Source organism: Cataglyphis hispanica, chromosome 1 (assembly GCF_021464435.1).
Source record: "Cataglyphis hispanica isolate Lineage 1 chromosome 1, ULB_Chis1_1.0, whole genome shotgun sequence".
Classification (NCBI taxonomy): domain Eukaryota; kingdom Metazoa; phylum Arthropoda; class Insecta; order Hymenoptera; family Formicidae; genus Cataglyphis; species Cataglyphis hispanica.
In genome coordinates this window covers 16,695,313-16,720,244 of record NC_065954.1, presented here as the reverse complement: position 1 = coordinate 16,720,244, position 24,932 = coordinate 16,695,313, and the positions used below count along the sequence as shown (strand labels likewise).

The 24,932-nt window shown below is 35.0% G+C and overlaps 1 protein-coding gene across 1 annotated transcript in view; it reads right to left on the bottom strand.

Moving 5' to 3' along the window:
* LOC126855550 (uncharacterized) overlaps window positions 1–22,886 on the bottom strand; it is a 31,099-nt gene extending 8,213 nt beyond the window's left edge. The window contains 9 exon segments of the mRNA XM_050603366.1: window positions 1,759–2,076; window positions 2,541–2,822; window positions 4,096–4,150; window positions 5,980–6,220; window positions 9,405–10,171; window positions 10,482–11,006; window positions 11,008–11,102; window positions 11,310–11,551; window positions 22,715–22,886. Of these exon segments, the coding sequence (XP_050459323.1) occupies window positions 1,759–2,076; window positions 2,541–2,822; window positions 4,096–4,150; window positions 5,980–6,220; window positions 9,405–10,171; window positions 10,482–11,006; window positions 11,008–11,102; window positions 11,310–11,549 (2,523 nt within the window). The 5' untranslated portion in view covers window positions 11,550–11,551; window positions 22,715–22,886.
* Window positions 22,887–24,932: the final 2,046 nt, after the last annotated feature.

Genomic DNA, 24,932 nt, shown 5'->3' with positions numbered 1-24,932 from the left:
CCTAATTTTTTTAATTTTGCCTGTGATTTAATACGGAAATAAAATAATATTATTAGCAAGCTTCTTTGTGATGTAATAACGAGATAAGAAATACTATTATAAAATCTAAAATTAATAAAATTAGCTTTTATGATATTTAATAACGTGTCATATAAATCAAAATGCCAATGATTCAACGAATAAACTCATAAAATCGAGTGATAATTGAATATCATAGGATGAAGGTGGAAAGGGTATAATGAATAAACAAAACGCATGAGGTTGGAAACAAAACTTGTTGACAACAAAAAAGAGCAACCTAGTCGTTATAAAACATAACCGCATCATAACTTAAACGGCATCCTCCACTCGAGGAATGCGCGCGCTATACATTACACGCTCGCTAAAACTAAAATACAAAGAAAATGAAGAGGAGAAAAGAAGAAAACAATGTACACACATGCACAGATGTGTGACGCTCCTTGTACAAAGCGAAAATAAGCTCTGAATAACGCACGCTGATATAACGCGCCTAACAAAAAAATTCGCATGTTCCCGCTATAATATATATATATAATGAAGGTATGTTATAAAAATATAAAATTTCTCGAAATATAAAATTCTAAATGTATGCGAGAATATTTGTGTGGTTCTAATTTAGTATTTGCAATTTTCTCATTTTACAAATATTAAATGAAAAGATCATTAATAAATATTTTATAAATTTTACAAAGTAATTGACTATACATTTCTTAGACACCGCGAACTCTAGAATATTAAATAGCAATCATAGAAGCATTTTTCGCGCGAGTTTGCGCAATTAAACTTTACTGTGTTATATCAGCTGTAGCAAGCTGTATTTATTATCACATCTCCCTGATTGTTTGAAATAAGATTTATGAGAAACTGGGACGATATTTTCATCTGATAGAATATGTATTATCAGACACCAATTCATGTGCGAGATATATAGTTTTATAGCTTAAAACAGCATTAACACTTATAGACAATGCACAATTCAGCAAATTAATAATGATTAAAAAAATACATATTTCTTTTCTATCTATGATGTTGATAATAATCAAAATTATGCATATCCCTCTTACAATATGTTGTCTTTTCATATTGTAATTAAACGTTCGACACATTTTATGACCCGATCGATTATTTCGATAGAATGGAAATTTCCTTAACACGCTTTCAATCTTTGATTAATTTACGATCGGCACAATTATAACTCAATGAATTAAAATTAAACGATAGCGGTACTCTTTACTATATTAACTATATTGTCGGTATCTTAAATCGTTAGGAAATATCACTTGATAAGTAGTAAGATGAAATATAACAGTAATAAGTGATGTAATCTTGAATGAATGATTCTTTCGTTTATATAGATATCTTAACTAATGTCAAGAGAAATATTTAAGTTACACGCGATTAAAATTAAAGATTCTTTTAAGAATTTAAAATTTAGGACTAAACATTCGGAAACTTTATTGAGAACAAACCGTTACTTTCTGTCATCTTCTACATTCAGAGTAAAATAATTTTCCTAACAAATAAACAAATATAAATATATAAAAAATATTTAAAATATTAAAATATCAAAATACAAAAGAATTATTTTACTTTTAATGTTTAATAAATAATTAAAAGATATAACGTCAGATTGTCACCATTGTTGTTCCATGCATTTTTCATTCATTTATACTTAAGATATCGACGAATACCGTTAATAGAGTATCGTTAAATTCACACGAGGACGCCGGTACCGACCTCGGCAGTAAACGTGACCGTGTGTTGGCTGTTGGGACCGGCGACGGAGGGGTTCTGAAAGGTGGTGTTGACCGAGCTGGGTCTGTGGATGGCAGACGAATGGGCGCTCCCTTTGCGATACACCTCCAGCACCAATTGATTCGTGGCGGCCTGGATAAGACCCAAGATCTCGTCCCGCGGTCGTGTCACGACGTTCGTCGTCTCTACAAAGACTACGTGATCGCCGGGCCGTAAGCCGGAACGTTCCGCCGGACTTCCCGGGTCCACGCGCTCCACCCGAGGTGGCCTGCCCCACGATAATGAAAAACCCCATGGAATCTGTCAGATAGATGTGTGATGAAATATTTAATTAGCAAAGTTAGTTAACTGCGAGAAGAATTGATAAAAAGTTATCAAAAATAAATATAAAATAAGATTTTGTTTTTTCTATAAGGCTTCGTTTTTGAAAAAATTAATTTTAGAAATTGAGAAACTAATATTTACATTTTATATATGTATATTAATTTTTTTATTTTTGAAATTATTTTTTTCGAGACCGAAAAAATTTTAACCGAGAAAATTTTATTCTATATTTTTGGCTTACTTTTTTTATTAAAAATTTTCTTCCTTGGGCTACTTTATAGTACTTATACATAATTTGCTACGACAAGTTATAAATTATTCTATTGCGTTTAATTACAGATATACACATCACTTTATGATGTGCTATAATTTACATGAAAACCGAAAGTAAAGTTCAATAATTTTTTTTACGCTTCTATTTAACGCCATGATAAACGCACCTGATTGACTGAAGTTTTTCTTATCAAGCTTCTGGTAATAGTACAAGGTGTTCTGCCGCCCTTCGCGGTGAAACCCGGGTGCAGGGGTATGCCTGTTAGTGGATCGACCGGTTCCAATTCCAGGTGCCTCAGATACATCAAATCGTCCGTCCCTGAATTGTTATTATCTAGCTCGCCATCCTTGGACAATGGCGGCGACACAACGCAGTCCTGAGGTACACCCGCGAAAGGGGTGCTCGTGTTTCGGACGGATCCGGATTCTAGAGGGTGCCATGTTGCTTCCTGCAAGTCATTCCCGTTCTTTCATTCCTCTCATGATCGAAAAATATGTATTATTTGAAAAATAAATCTAGTGTATATCTAAAATAAATCTTAAAAAATAACCTTAATCAATCAGATAAAAAGAAATTAATTATTAGAATACTTGACGAAAAAGTAAAAAATTTTTATGAAAACTGGTTTTTGTTAAATATGTTAAGAAAAAATTAATTGTCCAGATTCATTAGAAATTTAAAATTGACAGATATAATTTTGAGATACTGCGAAAATTTTAAAATAATTGAGATGGTTGCTTTTTAAAATATAATTACAAAACAGCAGAAATATGTTTCAGTTTAATAATGATTATCATTATCATGTCAAGATATAAAAATCTACGTTTAATATACAATACATTACATGATTGAAATTGCCTACTTTGGCGAACATTATTTACGTCGTCAATCGGAAAAGTCAAGTGATCGGATAATGCTTGAACTCGAGGTAGAAAATCTGCTTAACTGTAACTTAAGAGAAAGCTCCGAATCATCGATATTATGCAGCAATCATTACTTTTTAATGCCTAAAAATCGCGAGCTTTGCAATGAAAATATCATTTTTGCAACGAAAATATCATTTGATTGCCATAAATTATCTATTATTTTTTTATTAGCCTATATTTAATATACATTAAAAAATATATTAATATATTATAATGCAAAGAATATAATATAATGCACACAAAAGCGCATATTTTATATCTACTCGAGATCTAATATAGCAATTAAAAAATTTGAAAATATTTTGATCGAGTAACTTGAATAAAGCATGCAAAGTTTCAAGTCGAAATAAGAAGGAGCTCTTCAATGATTTGTAGCAAGAAAAAAACTTTCTAGACACCACTTCAATATTTGAAGACTAATATAGCAGCAAACTTTAATACATCCGTTGGATATATCTTGCATTTATATACAGAAAGTCTAGACACATCCAGTATATAAGGCAAGATACATTTGAAATAAATCGTGCAAAACAAACCATTTTTATCGAGATTCTTTTCAGTATATACTTAATGTTTTATTTTTCGATATTTACGGTCCTCGAGGAAAAAATAAAATTTTCAATGATTTTTAGCAAAAAAAAAAGAGACTTTCGAGAGACGCAATATACGAATTCGCAGTGAACTTTAGTAGAGACGTCTAGATACATTTTGTAGCGCGATATACTTTCTAAGCGAATCGAGGGCAAACATTTCTCGATCAAGTGTCTCGAATAAATATCCGAAAGTGATATTTACCTTATCCTGGGACAGCGGCAGAGGTAGAGTCATGCAGCCCAGCAGCTCGCTACGTCTGAAAAACAGCCGGAAAATGAGAGACGCACATAAATTTTCGCTTGTCGGAACAAAGCTGCGAAACGTGCAGATACGTATATGTAGAGGCTCGCGGATGTATTGTATATACGAATAATGTCGTATTCGCACGAGATAACGTATAAATATATGTATATACAGCGTGACCGTAATGTCTCGCGCACATCGTACGTGAATAGGTAAGGGGGGAAAGGGGTGTTAGAGAAATGCACGTGGTATACGTGGTGCGCATGATCTGGGGGAATCGATTCCCCTCCTACCGTCAAAGGCGAACGCGAATGCTCAGAATTTAGTTTAAATATTCGGATGGACCAACATCGACCAAGAAGGCACGTAATTTAGAACTGCGCGAATTTCTCTATTGTCAATTTTTATTAACTATCTCAGGCTCCCTCTCTTTTAAATCGATTGTTAAAAGGATCAAAAATCAAGAACTTATCATGTAATCATTTTCTTGGCGAAAAAGTATTTGTGAGAAAATATTTTAACTACAAAAAATGCGATTATAAAACAGTTGTTATTAATGAAATAAATATATATACCCAATTATATAATTCTAAACTCTGTGTTCGGAGAATATACTTGTCTTCGTGAAAATGAAGTTTCTTCAAGATGACGCTTTTCCAATACGAGAACTCCTCGGTACAATTTAAAATTAGGTTGACTACTTCGATTGAACGAATTCAAAGAATAAACAAGCCAAGGCCGCGGTGGAGGCGAAGGAAATCGATCGTCAATCGAATATCGAACGGGGCGAATCGTCAAGCGTAACGTATCGACGTGCATGCGTAAAAATAAATGTAACAGTCGGTACAATAAAAGTAAACATAGATTCAAATGGACACGCATTGTAATCGGTATACGGGAAGGTCAAAAAGGAAATTTGAGACATGCAAATAAATTCGCCGATTTACTGACACGAATTGCGTGGAATTCGATTCTCGTGCGATTTGCTTTATAAATTTTACGAGGCTTTCCCACGCCGCGCCGTCCCGGTTTTTACTTCGAGAGATGGCTATCTCGCGCACGGTACGAGACATCACGTGCTTGTTAAGTCTCGCGAGTTAACGTTATATCATTCACGAGGTTTTATCGGAACGAATTAAACGCGGTTGAGTCGCCACAGCCGAGGTTAATTTCCACATCCCTACCCCACGGCTTGATTATTATGATTAGCGGAACAAGCGAGACGAATTATAATTAAAGCCTTATCGCGACATCCTGTTCTCCAACCATAAATTTGTTGAATTTATTTCATTAAATATTGTCATTCTCTTTAAAAAAATCATATTGTATAGAAAAATATTACAGCGTTCAAAATAAGTAAATAAAAATTATTTATACAATTAAAAAGATTGATACGTAAAATCTTATGAAACTGGAAATATTTCTTATAGAAAAAGTAACTTAAAGATTAGTGATCTTTGCAGCGGTTTAATCTATTACTCTAGAAGAAAGCTAAAGTTAATCTTTGAAAAATTTTCTTTGCAAAGAGGATTAAATCATTATCATTCTAATTAAAATATTTAATTCGTTTCATAGCTATTTAATTAATCGGCATATCATGAATTTCTTCCTTATTTACGAAATTTCTCTTGATCATACAAATCATAATTAATCTTGTAAAAAAAATTCGAGGCATGTCGACATTAATAAATAAATAAATTTGTGGACAATAAGACACGTCAGATTTGTTTGGAACTTTATCGCATCTCCCACGATCTCGTTTGCAAACTTAATCTGCGTCGGTATCTCGTATCTCTAACTCTTTCTTCTTCTGTCTTCCTCATCTTCGCGGAGCATGCTCACCTCGCACGACGATCCCTGTGCCAGACGGCGATGTCCAGGGACGTGGGCCTGTGACCGGTGCAGTGACTGTTGTACGCCGGACAGGGTAGTATCAGAGTCTCGCGAAATATTGGATTCGGCGTGGCACGGTGAACTGCAGTCCTCTTGACGACCCCCTCACCGCTGATATTCTTTAAGCTCGCCTTGACGTACGCGTGCACCGGCCCCTCGTACGCCCGCCTCAGATCCTTGCACCTTATTACTGAAAAAAAAATTAGAAAATTTAAAATCTTTTATTTATTTAGCATTTAAATTGTACTTCAAAAATATCAAAAAATATGGATTTTCTTTTTTATGTTTCTTTGTGTATAGACTCATAATACAGGAAAGAAAAATGGGATGATAATGATGATTGCAGTAGATTATAATAAATCGAAAAATAAAAATTTGGAATAATGTTCTGTCCAAAATAACTTATTTAATCCATATAAATTTTAAAATACATAATAAAGGCAATAATAAAACTAACTAAATCGTGAATGTAATAAAACATGTAATAGTTTTGGGTCTTCTTTAATAATTAATGAAAGGTGAAATGGTGAAGGAGCGGAGATTCTACTGTTGGAGCGGTTTTGGCAATCTTTGAGGCTCCTCAGATTTATATCTTACGATAGGAGAGGAGGGACTCTAATAATGTGATGAAACGATTAAGGGGATATTACGACCTTTGCCCTATTACATTTTCACATCACTCTTGCACTCCGTCTAATACCTATCGAGGTTTTATCGACTGTAAAGCGAAATTGTAAAGGCGAAGGCATAGTATAAAGTTAAAAGATGAAACGAAGGAGGAATATCGAGAGCAATCAAACTTTTTTAACTTTGATTGACACTTTTGTTGTTGACATCAAGGTCTTAAGTCATCATAACAACATCAAGTTTTCTATAGATACGACTATATGAAAAAAAACTATAGCTATACTCTCTTTCTAAATAAGGAAAAATAGTAAGAAAAGTGTATGAAGGTTAGTTTGTAATATCTAAACATATGCAGCAAGTCCATATGGAATTACTTTGTGTTTGTGTGTGTGTGTGTGTGTTGCAAATTTTTTTACCCTCGTAAGTCTTGCTACTTTTTTATTATACATGTATAACTGTTTTAATTATGACTATGTTGTTTCATAGTTATTTGCAGCATTTATATCATTGCTGTTCTTAAATTTAATGTATTTAAAAACCATTTACGAGAGAAATAGTCTTCAGAATGATTTGCCCAATAAAAAAACATACACACTGAATTTTGTAATAAGAGAATTTAGATATTTTTGCATCCATTTACATACTTTTAAATAAAAATTAATATAGAATAAAAACATTTTATCCAATTATATATTTAAATGTAGACGCAAAAGATGTTTAATTTTGTATATTAACTTAATGATTATTTTTGTCACAGTTTCGAGTTCTTTAAAAGACTACAAAAATTTTTAAAGTGTGCTACATGTGTTCTACATTTTTTATATTTTTATGAAAAGTTTAGAAAGAGAATTTTAGATTCTAAAATTTGTCTTTTTTATGCTAATTTTTATTTTAGCGCGTGCACACGCAAACAGAATAAAGAAAATAGCTAAATTCTATCTATTATTTTAAGACATGTTTTTAATTTCATTGTGTCGAAGATATAATCTAATTTTCTTATCTTAAATATTAAAAAATTTTCTATGTAAATACACTTCTATGTAATACACTTTTCTAAAACATTATTATATCTAAACATTAGATTAATTTGCAAACTGGAAACGAAATAGTATCCAAAATATTCGTACACAATCGGATAGAATATTCTCGTAACTTTACATTGGGGCAAAAGCTTGTCACTGTGCGACGGCACTGCGAAGGCAAGAGAAATCCCGGAGAATCGACGCTTCGGGCTCGCTCTTACGGCTGACTGTACCGCGGAACGCACTACTTGCGCTCGAGGACGTCTGACCGATGCGGCATTCGCCACTGGCTCGCATTGCGCGATCCACTTTCCGGCAATTACGATATTACATACACCGTGGAGCGTCACATTTTAAATAATCTCAAAACGTCTCAAACGTCTTCGACGAGTAGGATGAAGTCGAAAAATCCACGTTTGTCGAAAATAATTTTATTTCTTATGCTGAGAATAAGTCACAGTCGCTGTAGTAGATATATCCGTAGAAAGGAAATGTTTACACAAATAGTAGCGCAGTGCAACCAGCACAAGGAGTACGTTTCCAGATCGACGCCGCGCTCGAGTTCATCCTCGACTCATCATCAACTCACTGTCCTTGTACACGAGAATCGAATTTCGGGAATTTTCGGATGACGAGAAAGCATAGGGAAATGTGATGCCACGGAAACTGGCTCCCGCGAGGACCTCGATTCGGCGGAACGAGATCGTGAGAATGGCGCATTGACCGGATGCGGCGTGTTGCGCGTTAAATGCGAGAAGAACGAGTCGGTAGACTGTCGTCAAGAACTGTTTACGTAAGGATAATGCAACAATGATCAATGTCTGCGCTTACTAACCGGAATCGAGCCGCCGGGAGGATCTGTGGGTTACTGGCACAATGATGCCGAGCACCCCCCTCGAAATACCCCCTCTTACGACACGCACTGGCGCATGTCTCGTGGCCGCGAGATTTCAGGAATGTACGAGGGATGGCGAGTTGCCCACAGAAAGTAGAGAATAATAAATATTTTTTTCTTGAAAAATATGGGCGTGCAAAATTTTTATTAATTAGATTAAAATAATCAAGATCATTTTGTGTGAAAAATAATTAAGAATATTAAAAATTTAATTAATAATTAATTTTGTTTAATTGCATGTAATACGAGAAACCAAAAGATCGATTAAAATTAATACATTAATATTAATTATTAAAGTATTTTTCACTCATGATACAAATATGTATAATAATTTTGATAATAATTAAGTTATAATGTTAAAATATTATTTTTTGAGAAAGATATATATAATAATCTCTAGATATAAATATATCTCTCTTTTAAAACAAAAAAACTTTTTTTTATTAAAAAGATATAATTTTTCATGTGCATAATTATTTTTTTATCCAGTGTCTACTAATTTTTATTTGCCTTCAGTCAAGCATTGCCCAAACTTATTAGTTTTAATTTTTTACATTTATTATTTATTAAAAATGTCAAGAAAAATACTTAATATTAAGTTAATTAATATAAAATATATTTATTTAATATTAATTATCATTTAATTTTTATGATTATATTTAAATGATATTTATATTTAAAGATTTAGGATATATATTCAAAATATATTTTTCTTCCCTCGAAAGCATGATGCATATTTTGCATTCTGCTCGAGAAATCTTCAGTTTTACATTATAGCACATAATTATTTATATCAAACATATAAATTTATATCAAATGCATAAACTTACCTCGAACATGTATATGCTCCGCCACAAGCGAGCACTCGATTTCAATCGAGCCGCAACAATTAAATCTCATCGACGGTTCACTCTCGGGACTAAATTTCAAGCATCTTCTGACAGTGGCGATCAAGGGGACTTCCGGTGTTGTAGATACAGAAGTGGCGAATGATTTCGTGCTGTGCAGATCGTCCATCATAGACGACTTGGGACTATCAAGACTCCAGAAACCGGCTTTCCTGTTAATATCCTCCTCTTTACGATCCTTAGCATCGCAGAAGAACGCCTTCGTGACTGGTGGATGCTTCTCGTTTAATGTCGAATCCAGATCCGTCTCTAACACGAGTTTCTTCACATTCGGATTAACTGCCTCGATTAGCGTATTCTGATCCTTATTTGCCGAAGGACTGCACATTCTCTTGATCCGTTTATCGTCCATCGCCTTGTCGCCGTCCTTTCGCGGACGTTTCCGGCGAATGCCGCGTTGTCTCTTTAGCGTGAACTCACCCTCGAGATCGTTCAACGGCGACGCAAAGGCCCAGGACGCCGGCGAGGGATTTTCTAGGAGTTGACTGACCGACGATATGGAACTGTCATTGCGCGCGGGCGATTCTTCCTCCGCCACCTCGTCTTGCTCCGGAATAGTCTCGTATATGTGATCTGTCATATTTGAATCGGATTGCTTGTCGTACGTTTCCAGGATCTTATTCCTTTCCTCGGCGTTGCTTAGAAGAATCTCCGCTACGGTTTTGCTTCCAAAATTGATCTCCTGTTCTCTGCACACGTAATTACACATGGTCTTTAATTTGGAAAGAATTCGTTTCATAATTTTATTAATTATTTAATTTTATTAATTACAAATGAATTTTTGAAATATCTGCATGTTGTTCTACCGCAAATATATCATAGTTTCTTACACTTATAACATTTTATACAGAATTAATATATCTTTATTTAATTAGTTAGAAAAAAATAGTAATATTAACTAAAAATCACATTTTGCTCTTTCTTCATTAGTTATTATCAATTTTTAATTATATCATCATTATTTACACTAATCATCTCTTTAATTATCATCGTGCTCACCTGTGAAGCACTTCCGTCACGGTGTTATCCATGTTTTCGTACTTTGGCAAATCTTGATCTATAGTGAGACTTGACAACTTGCCGATAAACGATGTTTGTCCTTGAACCGCTTTTAGCTTGAAGGGGCTGATTGCCTGAGCGAGTTTCGTATGGTAGGGCGTCCGACATCGCGCATGTATCTTCGTGATCTTCGCCAGCTTCGGCAGATACGGTGTTTTCACCGATCGCGTCTTTTGCTCGCCGTTCTGAGAATAGACCTTGGTCTTCGTCCCCAGGGGCATCGAATCCGTTTCCATTACGTCCTCGGGGCTGGTGGCCATCGAGATCTGTTGAAAAAAATCAGACACGTGCGACTGCAGATTCGCTCGCGCCTCGTTGACGATGTTCTGCGGCAACTCGCTGTCGCTCTGGAAGTTTTTGGTGCGACTGTTCATGAAGAGCGTGGGGTCCGTCGGTAGAGTAAGCGCGGTGGAACACTTGCTACCGGGTGGAAAATACGTGAGCGGTCCGATATCGGTGTCCACTCGGCGTGCTTTGATAAAAGCTTTCGGACGTCGCTGAATTCTCCGCTCCCTGCGACACGGATTGACGTTTACTCGATCTCAAATGCGGCTTTGATGCCTAAAATACATCGTGCAAGTTTCTTGATGAAAAGGAAATTGACGCTTTTAGTACGTGAGAGGGACCACAAGAATTTATAATTTATAATTTTTAGAATATTAAAGCGTAATAAAAATATCGCAATCTTTTTCAAAAATTATCTTAGTATTTAATGATTTAGTACATCGTGTGTATTATAAGAGAAAAAAAATTTGAACTTGCTGTTACCTGAAAATACGTCCTCAAGTCGGTTCCGTGACTTCTGCATCTTCTGCGTCGAGCCGGCGTCGTCCTGGCCGTATTTGACACATTCTGAGTAGATACTTGCCTGGTTCGGCAACTAGCGGAGGTTGGCGGTGTGTTGGACAAATCTCGAAAGGGCCGGCGGGGTGCCTTGTTCAAGGTGGGCGGACCGTGAGGCGTCGAACTGGTTGTCGACAACGATCTCGAGACCGTCCACTTCAGCATCTCTAGGTACCAAGCCAACAGAAAAAAATTAAAAAATTAAAAAATTATTAAGATTATTCAACTATTTATGTTACAATCCACGTTAAATCTTGTTTTAAATTTTCGCAAAAATTTTCCAACATAATGTAATGATTATTATTCAGATCTTGTTTTAAACAAGACTTTAACCAAATTACATGGATTATAACTTTAAACAAATTTGTTAAAGAATTTTTTTTAAATGAAATTTCTTGAAAGAAGTGTTTTATCTGTATAATTTTCACACCGTCAAATGTAATTAATTATCACAGCCACCTGTTTTAAGCGTAAATTCCCATATTTTCACATTTCTAGATGTTAACTTCTCCGGAAATCATAAAACTACAAAGCGATTATTTTTATTTGAGCGCAACCGCATTCTTCAATCTATTATAACGTTTTATTAAAGAGTCTCAAGAGTTCAATCCAGCTACTTTCTTTGTACGGAGGAAGTGCGGGGGCCGCAGCGACTGTCATTAATCTACGGCGTACAGCACATAGAATGCATGAATGGAAAAGTCGTTGGGTCTCGCTGACAAATCTTGATAAGGTCGACATCTTGTCAAGTCCGCCTATCGTCTTCCGGTTGAAGACGACATGATCGCTTGCGCCTAATTATGTAGGGAGTGACGTACACGAAACGCGACAGGAAACCTCGTGACGAAATCGAGTAAAGGAGAAGGAAAAAGAGAAAGAGAAAAAGATAGAGACGTGCACCTGTCGCGACATACGGGAAATAGCGAAACAGGTGAAAGACGCTATACACCTGAGAAACGGTTTCACGAATTAGCACTTGTCTAGGCGTGCTTAACGATCCTTTAAACGCTCCTTAAAACCAGCGCGGATGTCTCTTTCTCTTTCACTTCTCGCAACGTAATTTGTGTGAGCGAAAAGATTCGATCGCGCGAGCGCAACGGGTGAGGAAAAAAAAGGACGTAGTCGAGCGAATGAACCGAGTTGTTGTTTCGTTTCGGACCCGCGGTCGTTGCTGCTGCGCATGCAGGCGCTGTGACTCGCGAAATCGCTGATTCGATTAGATCGCATGAACGCAAGTCTACCATGGTTGTCGAATTGGAGTCGAGGTCTTTCGTTTGAGGCACGATATTCGCTCAACTTGGCTGTGCCACATCGATGATAGTCAATATTTTCGTGAACATTGAGATTTCCAACTCAGTTTGTAGTCGATTTTATAAATATATTCAAATTTTTATTTGTTAACTCATATGTTTCAAAAAGGAACTTTATTGTGAATTTTATTTTACAGATAAGAAATAATTACGAAAGCTTAATCTCTGTTCAATTCTAAGCATATCTTGTACTAACAAGAAATTCTTTTTTTATATTTATCATCTCTCTCTAATTTTAAAGTTGTTTATTAATTTAGAATAAAATATCGGTAACTTGTACTAACAAAATTAAAGCGCCTTCTCTTTTGCCTTATCTATCATTTTGCTATTTCAGACAGGATCTTCACATGAAAAATTAAGAGCACGCGAAAGGATATGCTAAATATGCATTCGAAAGAATTCCAGATTTTGATCTTGACCTTGAAGGAAATCCCCCCTGAAAAGTCGCACAGGCAAAATTGCGTCCCCATCAGCACCGGATAAAAACGGTGGCAGGAGCACCAGCAGCAGCAGCAGGTTTTCACTTTTAACGGTTCGCCGAGACGGGGAGGTGCGACGCATTGTACTAGCTAGGTATAAAAATGCATTCATTTGCATACAGGCCGTTGCCATGCCGCGCATGGTCTCGTGCCCTGCACTCTTTCGCGCTCGCGCGCGTTTGCGTATGTCTGTCGCGACAGACCACCATTACCATCACGACTACCACTACCAGCGGCCTACGCGCTCGTAAAACGGTCTGGGCACCTGCCCATATGGTGATGGAACGCGCAGTGGGTCCCATCTGGTATCTCTCGACTTAGCGCTAGGTGGAAACCCGATGTCGATACGTAATAAAAACGATGTTTATCCGATGTCTATATTCGGAGGATACTTTCTCTTAACGTACTTCATCGAGAGGAACTCTTGAACTTTACAAAGTGCACGGTATTATTGTTGCCTTTCGTACAGAGGAATACAGAAATATAAAACGATTTAAAGTTTGGCATTTAACTCTATGTACGCACGCACGCACACATATTACACCTCCTATGCATTATATTTATAAATATTATGTGCATTTATCTTTGTTATTCATTCTTTGAGGAATGATATATAAAGTCTAATTATATGTATATTATTACACATTTAAAATTATGTATATTTTTTAAAAATTATTATTTAACTATTAAACGAATAAATAAATTTTTTAAATTTAATGCAAAATCAAAGATACTTCTCTTTCTCTCTTTTTCTCTCTCTCTCTCTTTCATAGATCAAAAATTATCTTTATAAAAATTCAGATTAAATTTGACGAAATAAATGGACATATACAAATATTAAATAATTTTAATTATAAAAATTCTATTTTTTTTTTTAGAAAAAAAAAAAATAATTATAACAGCCATTACAAAGCCATTTCGTTAATGAACTTCCGTATGTTTTAAACAACATGTGATTTTTCTCAATGTCCATAAGTGATGAATCGTGTTAGACGAAATGATATGCGGAATATTTAAAACCTACGGAATGTTCGTCACGGCGAATCTTTCTCGCATGAATAAGTATAAGTAATGGCGACGAAAGGCATTTGTCTGCATAATTAGATACTAGTTCGTCATTTGCAATAAGCAGGGTACGACAGCCAGACCGCACCTGCGATAAAACATTGTTTCCGTCTGTGTTTCCGGTTTGCAAATATATAGTATAGTACAGCATTATAATATACGCTAAATTATATATCTAACATTCTACTATTCATACGTTTGAATGGAAGGATTCGTGTGTATGTTTTTTATATTTTACGAAAGAAGATACGAAGATACGTATTGTGAATTACAGACTCGACTAAAAAAAGACTGTAACATAATATTTTCACGAAAATATCTTTTCGTTGGAAACGATACTTAATTTGAGTTTAACATTATAAATAATTAAGGGCTATAAGAAAAATTATATTTTATATAAATTTTTTATAAAAATTTTATTTATTTATTGATATATGTAATATTTTCTGAAACATTCCGCATTAATTCCAAATTTCTCCAAAATATAAAAGCTTATGTTTTAAAAAAGAAGATATTTTAAATTACATTATACGAACAAAAATAAAATTTTCAGAGGATGCTAAAAAAAACGATGCTATTACGAAGCTATGCAATCTACCTTTGCAATCAAATTATGGTTCCGTCATCGCGATAAGCCTGCTCGAAGAATAATCGCAGCAGATAGGGATCTATTAATTCGATTAGACACGCCACCTGCATTCGAATATAAAATCTTTCCCTTTGAGATTCACGTCGCGACCACGATAGAGGTTCAGTCAGAATACCCATGGTGTTCTTTATTAAACGAGGCTCATGGGGTCCGTTGTCGTAATTACGAGTGTGCAGTAAATTTTAAGAGTTCTCTTATATATTACGACGTAAATATAAAAGGGGAGATTTATTGTATGGTTCACCTGTAAATATTATCGTTCTAATCTAATCTGCCTCGCGAATGAACTGCTGCTGTGAAAAGGCGAAATACAAAAGTAACTTTTGTATTTTTGCATGGGTAATGGAAAATAGATAAGTGCAAGATGGAACAGGGTAGTAAAAACTTTTGATTAGTTATAACATTAATTATAATATTTCCTTGTTTGTTTATAAATAGTCAGTACAAATAAATAGAAGAAAAGATATTTTTTCAAATCTAAATAAAATAATCTTTAAGAGATGGTTTATAAAATCGAAAATTATTAATGTATATATTTTTATTTAAATCATTAAATCATTAAATATCATTAAATCATTAAATATTTTTATTTAAATCATTAAAAATCTATTTGAAATTTCTTCAGGGTCTTGTCTCTGTTTCAACCTTCGGCGGCCGGAATAAATAAATAAATTTCAATGTGGAGGTAATAGAAACAAGTGCACAAAGCACGGCGGTGCTGCAACACTGAATTATGCCGCAGCATTTCGATTCCTCGTATACAACTCTTTTATAGGCCCATAAGGTGTTCGCACGAGGTGGATTACGTCGTTTGAGGTCGAGTTGCGAATGCAAGAATTGACCCCACAACGAACAGCCTGGAATAACAACATCGGGGCCCCTTATACTCCTCCCGTGAATCCCTTCCTCGCTTCTATTCCCGCAAGACGCAAGGCAGGATCGACCTCGTTCCTGTATGCTACGGAAAACTGAACAAAACGAAACGACGGTTGAAACCTTGACATGCTTGCAAGCACATCGACAAGGGCCCTCTCGTCCATATAATATATACTATAAAAACTGTTTTTAATAAGAAAGAAGGAGAGTTACGATTCAAAGAAGTAAACGAGATTGATCAAAGGGTGGATCTTACTTGTGTTTTTCTAAGCGGGTCCTTTCTAGCCTTCAAGAAAACTCAAAAAAGTGCTTCGCAAATTCTCCATCTGTTATGGAGAGCTTGAAATATGTTGCATAAAAATTTAATTGCATGTCTGATATATCTTTAGAATAAAATTTATTTTATCTAATAACTTTTTCTTTTGTTTAAACTTATTTAATAATCCCTCATTATTGTATTGACTTTTATTGCAACAGATAACAAAAATATTATTTATTACTTAATTAAAATAGAGCTCAATAAAATGTTAATTCAGAATTTGAAATATTTAATGCTAGAAATCTAAATACAGTCAGGCAAATCATAATTTATCTCTAAAAAAAAATTGTTCTACAGATGTAATCGATAGAATGAGCACATATAATGGAGACGCACAATATCGCCATCAGTCCCAAATGGATAAAGATCAGATGCGAGAGAACAAGCGAGGAACGTTTTCGATCCTTTCTCCTTCCTGGCGTTAATAATCACTTGTTGTCCGGACCGCACGAGACTAATGGTTCGGTTAGGTGACTGCGGCGCGGAAACCGCCGTCATAATGCGGATTATTCACGGTCCAAGATGAGAGAGAAAGAGAGAGAAAAACGATGCCATTAACGACCTCGGTGTGCCCATCTCGTCTCAACGTGCGACACAAGAAAAACAAGAAATATTCGGAAAAATAGTACGAGTCAGATGGATGATATTTACAAGAGTATGTGTGACTCTATGTATTAGTAGCTGAGACAAGTAGTTGGCAGATCTTAGTATCGATCCCGACTTTTACATTATAAACTCTTTAAATCATCATCGAATTATATCACCGTACATGATGTTAAAAATTTATTAACATTTGTAATCGAATTTTTTGCCCAATCTAAAAAGGATCTTCTCTAAACAAAAATTTAAGACTTATACTTTTTTTTTAAATTCTCAAATAAAATAATATTTTCGTAATTAAATGTTGTATTAAAAATCTGTGTAATTAAAAATCATTTAAAATTTAATGCAAAATATGAATATATTAATTTGTTTTCTGCAAACATTAATTCGCAAAGAGACGTTTAATAATATTTCATTGCTTTTTATTAGAAAGAAAAAAGAATATTGTAGTTCACGTGCGTTTTGGGAAATTTTTTTCTCTTACTTTTTTTTTAATCTTTGACATAGTGTCACATATATAATTATACATATGTACTTATCAGAATAATTAAATGATAATAAACAAAGAAAGCTTCTTAAATTTGATTGTAGGATATCGTATAAACTTTTACACAATGCGCATACAAATTAATTGATTATTTTATTCTCATAGATATGAATATTTCTTCACATTATCATACTTTCGATAAAAATATCCAATAAAAAAACTTTATATATTATATAAAATTTAAGAAATATTTGGAAGATTCCGCGTTACAAAAAAAAAAAGAACTCCGAATTGTCCCTTTCTCTGTCCGTCTTTCCCTTTCTAGTTAGACTATCCTGGGAGCTTGCGAGAAAGGAGGAGGACAGCTGAGAGAAGCTCGTGTGTACCCGATTTCTTTTCAGGACCGCGCAAACAATCGTGCGCGACCTTACATATGCAAACACGCGCGCCGAATGTCGCTTACATCGAACAAAAAGTCTCCGTCGGCTCACACGGAGATTTGAAGTACTTCGAATGTCAGGAGGGAGAGGGAAAACGCATATATTATCTCTTTTTCGTCAGTTTATTTAATTACTTCAGGAATGTTTCCAAAATCAAAGACTTTTTTTCATGCTTTCGTTGTTTATTATTATTTAATTCGCGAGATGAAATCGCTTGACATAATCTCGTGGCACAATGAATTCTGCAACAAACTGATATATCTTAATTTTGCAAGGTGAAATTGTCACTTGTCAAAATAATTTTTGTAAATTAGAATAAAGTTTTGAAACAATTTAACGCATTAAAGAAAGTATTAAAGAAAGTATTAACGCCAAAGACAATTATATATTCAATGCAAATTTAAAAAATTTCTTGAATAAAATATTGTTTGATAAATGAATTTGTTTTTATCAATTTTTTTTAAATGTTTGCTAAAATTGATAAACGAAAATACACTTTTGAGTCGCTAACATCTGCATCGATATCTAACAAGAGCTATTTGTAAAACATATCGTCAATTTTTTGAATGTCAAATATTAAAACTGATAAAAAAAATACATAAAAGCGTGAACTATATCGTTTACAGAAGCGAGAACATAATGTCTTAATGCTATAGAATATGAATACATATTTCTTATCTTTATCACTTGCTTCAATATTTAGCAAGTAATGCATCTGTCAAATATCGAGAGTGATAGGAAACTGCAAGTAGCAGTTTTGAGAGAGAGAAAGAGAGAGAGAGAGAGAGATCAATTTCAACACAAGGACTTCTAAAAAGGGCTATATGTGAGACTTATCAAAATATTGATAACGAAAATATTCCGAAAGGCATCCAAGACAACTCAGTTCCGTAGAAGGAAGAAAAATAACGGCTGTCGACGGTTTCGAACACAAGAGAAACTCCAAATTTCTATCGGAGAAGATTCTCGGGACTCGCTAAAAAGAGCGGGGAAGAGAAAGAAGGCAGGTGAAGACCTCATACCTAATTCTTTTCCACGTTATCACAGACACGCGGACTAGAGTGTGCATGTACACATATATATATATATATACATACATACACGAGTATTCTGAGCCGTTCCCGAAAATGTTCTATTCATCAGCTCCCTTCTTCTGGGGTTTACCCTCATTTTGATTTCTCACATACACACTTTTTCTACACACACACATACACAGACGCGCGCGCTCCTTCTCTCTCTCTTTCTTTCTCTCTCCTCGACTAAGCTTCAAGACTCAGTAGTTCTGATTTATATTGGATTGACCTCGGGTACACCTTTTGCTAGCGCCATTTTCTTGAAATGCTCTCCGTATGGGGAGGAGGGTGGTTTTCGGGGACCCAACCGACGACAATCAAAGCCGCATTCACTCGCTACTACTCGCCTCGTCAGAAACAGGGAGAGATTAGGGGACTGGAGTTTGGCAACGAAAAGGAAGGAGCGTCTAAAGAGAAAACATATCGTGCACGATAGAGGAGAGAGAGAGAGAAAAAGAGGGAAAGTAAAGAGAGACTCTAGGCCCGCGCGTTATTTGGAGCACACCTGTCCCCCACCGATGATCGCACACGTTCCCATGTCGCGCATTTCTCCACCATCCAAGTCTGATCCACGCGCGTTCCCCATAAAAATGATGTCTCGCGATTGTTTTCGGATTCGCAAAGATATATGTATAATTTTTTTTCTTCCGTGACGTGTTTAAAATTTCATTAAAAATAAGCTTGGTTGAGAGAAATTATAGAATTATTTAACTGTTCAAGTCCTTTCCTTATGAAAAATCAAAACAATGAGTGGACCGTGTAAAAAAAAAATTATTTTTTCGATTACCCCGAGATTAAATATTTTATATAAATTTATTTATATAAATTTATTGATATTTATTTTTATACATATGTGTATGATATTTTATTATATATTAAAATATATATTTTTGATTATATATATATATATATAATATATACATTATTTATGATAATTAATTTATAAAATAGAGATTAGAATTTTCCTTTAGGCGCACGCATAATGATGAAACATATCTTCTCTCGAGATTATAAATCATTTTGATATATCTTTAGTTATTCAGATTTAAATTCATGGTCCATTATGTATACTTCTCGTTATATTACGTATTCTATTATGGACGTCGATCTAAAATATATCGTGATGTACCGGTCGGGAGAAGCCAAAGTAGAATCTAATTTGCGAGATACGATCCACTCGACGAGAAATGCGAGAGTTCGTACGAAGCAGGCGGCTGGCCGACCCATCAAACGAGAAGAAAGACTCACGGCCGAAAGGAGAACAAATACGGTGGTCGATCGAGAATAAACTGGAAACTCGCGAATCGCGAGTGTACGATGTCTCACACAAACGCGCATGGACGTACACACATCCGAATCCTTCAGAAGCCTTCGGAAGGACGAGACTCGAAAATAAGGGAGGAACAATGCCGAGGAAACGAGTCCTGGCAACGACGTCGGACGGGCATTTAAATGGCGAAACGCGCCGAACCCGAGAAAAGACTCTTCGAGGTGGACCCACGAGGTTCTCCATCACCATCGACGCGGGGAAGTTTGTATAGGACCCATGAAACTGGCCCTCTTTTCAGCCACCGTCACCTTTCTCCTCCTCTTCGTCCCCCTTTCGCCGACGTCTTGCGAAATTCCCCCACCTCGCCGGCAGATGTACGCGCAAGGGACACGCGTATGCTTTTGCCCCCTTCCTCCCTTTCAGTCTCGTGGGCCCCGCGTGTCACTCCGATCAAAAAGGACTGTCTTACAATTAGACGAGGTTCTAACATCGCTCTCGAGGGCGCACTTGTCCTTTGTTCGGCCGGTCGACTGGGCGAGGAAGCCCGGTTCTTACTTTCCGGACACTCTTCAACGACTCTCGATCTCTTCCCCCTTCCCGCCGCGATTTCATTCGCGAGGCCGGTCATGTTTTCGCATGATGCCCATGATGATTTTATATCGTGAATAAAAACCACCATAAAGCTCATGTCCGGCGAATTTAGAAACTCAAGCCCACTTCACATTAACTCTCTCAGTTGGAAGGATACTTATTATATGATAATATAAGTAAATGAATAATACGAAATTATTCCAAAATATTCCAATATTAAACAAAATTTTACATGATTTTGCAGTGAATGAGAATGAGGATAAATTTATACATGGAAAATTTAAAAATTCAATTTCTTTTTAAATAACATCTTTGTCAAAAGTCTAAGATATAAATAAGATAAAATATATACATAGATATATATCTTGCATGATGATTTATTTTATTAAGCAAGTAAATAAATTTAAGTATTTAGGATACGTCCTTGCAGATTTATTTAAAAAGATTATATAATCGCTTCATAAATTATTTTTATTTTAATTATAAAATTCTGTGAAAAGACTAGAAAGTTAGAATTATTTATTTAAATTTTATTATGATTATTTTACGAATAAACGTTTTGAAAGATTCCGTAATTTTACTATCGTATAATAAATCTGTGTGTTTTTCCGAAAGTAGATGGGGATAGAATCAATCAAAGAATCTAGTGAAGGGGCTGCACGTCACATTTTTCACACAAGCAGATGTTAATCATATATAGAGGCGGAAATTCATCAATCATGTTTTATCATCGATGGAGTAAGAATTCCAATTAACGATCCTCACATCTCTCTATGTATTATAGAAAAATTCATTCTTACATTGATTTCTGCTTATTAATAATTCAACTTTGATTCGCTTCCATAAAAACGAACGTCTCGTCGAAAGGTACTTATCCTTATTGCATTATGGATCGGTGATCCGTGAAAATCCGAAATAAGAGGAAGTTACCGAGTAATTTGCATAAAAACTAGCGCTTAAATTTTTGCTTAAGAAAATGATAAACAATTACACGACCGATTAATAAGAACAGAAGATATAGACTATAGAAAAAGAAACAGCAGAAACGTTTGGGACGTAAAACAAGGAAGTATACAAAAAAAAAATCGAGCACAGCTTCGCACCCCTTTCCATCATGCATAATAGCTGCAATGTGCAAGCAGACAGGCGGTGTTTCGCCGGTAAATTTCTACTCTGACAGGAGCGAGATACAACCGTTGAGCAATTAAGCGATCGTTTACTCCCTCAAGCAGAAGGGTCGTGAGATTTCTGCTGTAAATGGGGGTAGCAAAGTGACTCTCTGATGTTTGAAAAAAATCCTGGATTTTACGATACTTATTAAAACTTCAAAACCTGTTAACAGATATTTTTTTTAAATTCAATAATTTTATAACGTTGTAAAAAATATTAATCCGTAAAATTGAGTAAAGCTTAATTGTGCATGTAGTTAAATCGGAAAAATATTGCCTTTTAAACTTTATTTAGATAAAAACACTTATTGTTAGTGTGTAGGGTGAATTAATTTAATTAATATATAATTACATCTTTATACCTAATATCAAAAATAAAAATTTGCATCAATTTCTGCACTGAAATTTTAACTAACTATAGAATTAAAATGGCACAAGTTTTTTACTTTTGAAATTTTTAGCTATATTATTTATTTTAGCATTTAAATCCCAAAGTAAATTTTTAACTAAAATAAAATTCATTTGAAATTAATTTGCAATCAAAATTTTGTTATCTATTCAAAATTTAATTAGACGAAGTTGATTCTTAATCTATTCACTTTAGACATTTGCTTGGTCGGTAATCCTTTACTAAAAAATGATCAAACTTATTAAGATATATGTAAAGATATCTATATTATAACAAAAACGTATAATAAAACTATTATAACAGCTTTAATTCTTAGCTCTAAATTATTAAATTTCACAAAAACTATTAAAAATGTAAGAAAAATATTTTTTTAACAGAGCAGACCAAAAATGAAAGATTTACATATTTATATTCTCTTTGCATTCTTTCGAGAGAATGCATTTTTACCTCCCACTAAATTCGAGGATCGTACTCTCTGACCTTTATACCGATCTTCACGAAACCGGTTAGCACGATCTTTCTGCGGCATGAAAAAATGAACGAACGAACGAACGAACGAACGAACGAACGAACGAAAGCGAATTACTTACTGCGTCCTTAACGCCAAGAAATTCAGCTAAACATCCAATATAGGAATTGATAACGAATCACTTTTTCGAGAACACAGTGTTCCACATAACACGATTACGGTCCGGTTTTCGATCACTGTTCCAGTCACGTTCGAAATATCGTGACGCACTAAGGTGTCTGTAACGTGGCACTTCAACGGCCGCCACTACACTGACGAGGTGGGGTGAGAACCGGGGCCTTATGTAGAAGGGGTCCCTAGGTGAACCCACGGAACAGGAGAGACCAATTCCCTGTCTTTCTTTCTCTTGTTCTGACTACAGTTCTCTCTGTCTCTCTTGTACTCGATTCCTCTTCGAAACCTGACTTGATCACATCGACTACTCTAATCGTGCCAGGCGAAGATCTTTGGTGAATCATCAGTGGATGAACGATAGATTTTTCGATTCATCGGATCGTTCACGTTTTTCAGTTTTTCGTGTTTAAATACGAGAGAAATAAATGTTACGCTAAAATAAATCTCGATTTATATAAAATATTTACGTCTTATTTTCTCTGAATTAACAAATAAAAAATTGTTGGACAATATTTTTTTATAGAATATTATTATAATCAAATCCAGAATACAGTTTTTAATAAAACAATTATGTAAATGGAATTCCAATCAAAGACATAAATCACCGAGTCGTTTTGGCATGCGCCAAAATCACTCGGTTCACCGCAAATAAACGAAAGTCTCCAAATCGCTTTACAGTCGCCAATATCACGAGCGATACTTTGAAAGGACGTGAAGATAATGCGGTACAACGGATTCTGAAACTTCGCAAGGAGGGTTTCTTTGTGAACTCCTCCGCTTGGCACGTGCCAAGGACACCCGTCGCTTCCTTTCTTCGTTCACCATTCAGGGAGTCCAATTACTCATATAAATTTCTTATACGCTGCTGATGGAGGCCTGGATCCTTTGAGTCCAAGATTCTTGGCGAATCCATCACGAATCATTGATAATTGTATGTTTGTGATAGTATTCCAGCTGAAAATTAATATCACTCCAGAAAATTTTTTGTTCTTCTTTTTTTGTCTTCTTTCATAACATATCCAAAATTCCGCCACGAGACGATTGGTAGTTGACGATAATGAGATGATTAGATCAAAACAATATTTATCTCAAATATTTATTCCACGAAAATGTTAAAACTTGTTAGTTATAATTTTTTAAGAATATATAAAATATATAGCTTTATATTTTTCTTACTGCAATTATTTTAGAATTCAATTTAAAAATCTACAGAATATATAATATTTGCTCCTGGGTCCGTGACTTCTTTCCGCAATTGACCAGTTTATCGAAATATTTTTCTACTTGTAAAGAAATTTCCATACCGAGTTTTGATATGGTTCGATCTCGCGTATCGGCAAACTATGCGATATCGCATCGGAGTATTCGCCGGACACCCAATTTGTTCGAGCAAGGTGAGCAAATATTATTCCTCTGCCGACTCGGTCAATTTTCGACATCGAGACGTTTGGGACTTCGTAAAACGTTAGATCACAGTGATGTGAAAAATGGCGAAGAACCAAAGTCGAAAAAACATCGCACCGATCATCTGGAGATAGATCGCTACATGCGGGACAGCTGCCTTTGTAGAATCCTATAGACACGTACTCGGGTCTGCAGGGTGCCCCAGATTTATTTTATTAAATTTACTCGTAATAAAATCCTCAAATTAATCTCTTCCAATTATCATATTATATATCTTTTTATTCCTCAGTAATTCACTTAAGTTCTTATTAAATATTCCGCACATGCCAAAAACTTTCAGGCATACAATATATTTCACATATACATATATGTATATGATAACTTAAATATAAATGTTTTCATATAATTGCATAAAAATAGTATAATGATAATTAATTAATTTTACTAATCATTATTGATATCATTAATAACTCCGAAATCTTGCTATGTTTCAAAGACTTAACGGACATAAATACGCCATTATGTATATACATTACTGCGCATCGATCTTGCAAGCATAGATCAACGAGGGATCATGGTAGCTATAATACGATCGTGTTATTTAGGAGTGACGGGTCGGGGTTGTATTGCGTTGCGACCACAAGGCCCCGCATGTTGTCGCGACATGTAATTAGAAACGGTTTGCGCGTGAATGTTTATGAACATAAAGAAGCCGTTCATCTAACGCGGGATTGACTGTTACATTCATCTTAAAGCTAAAA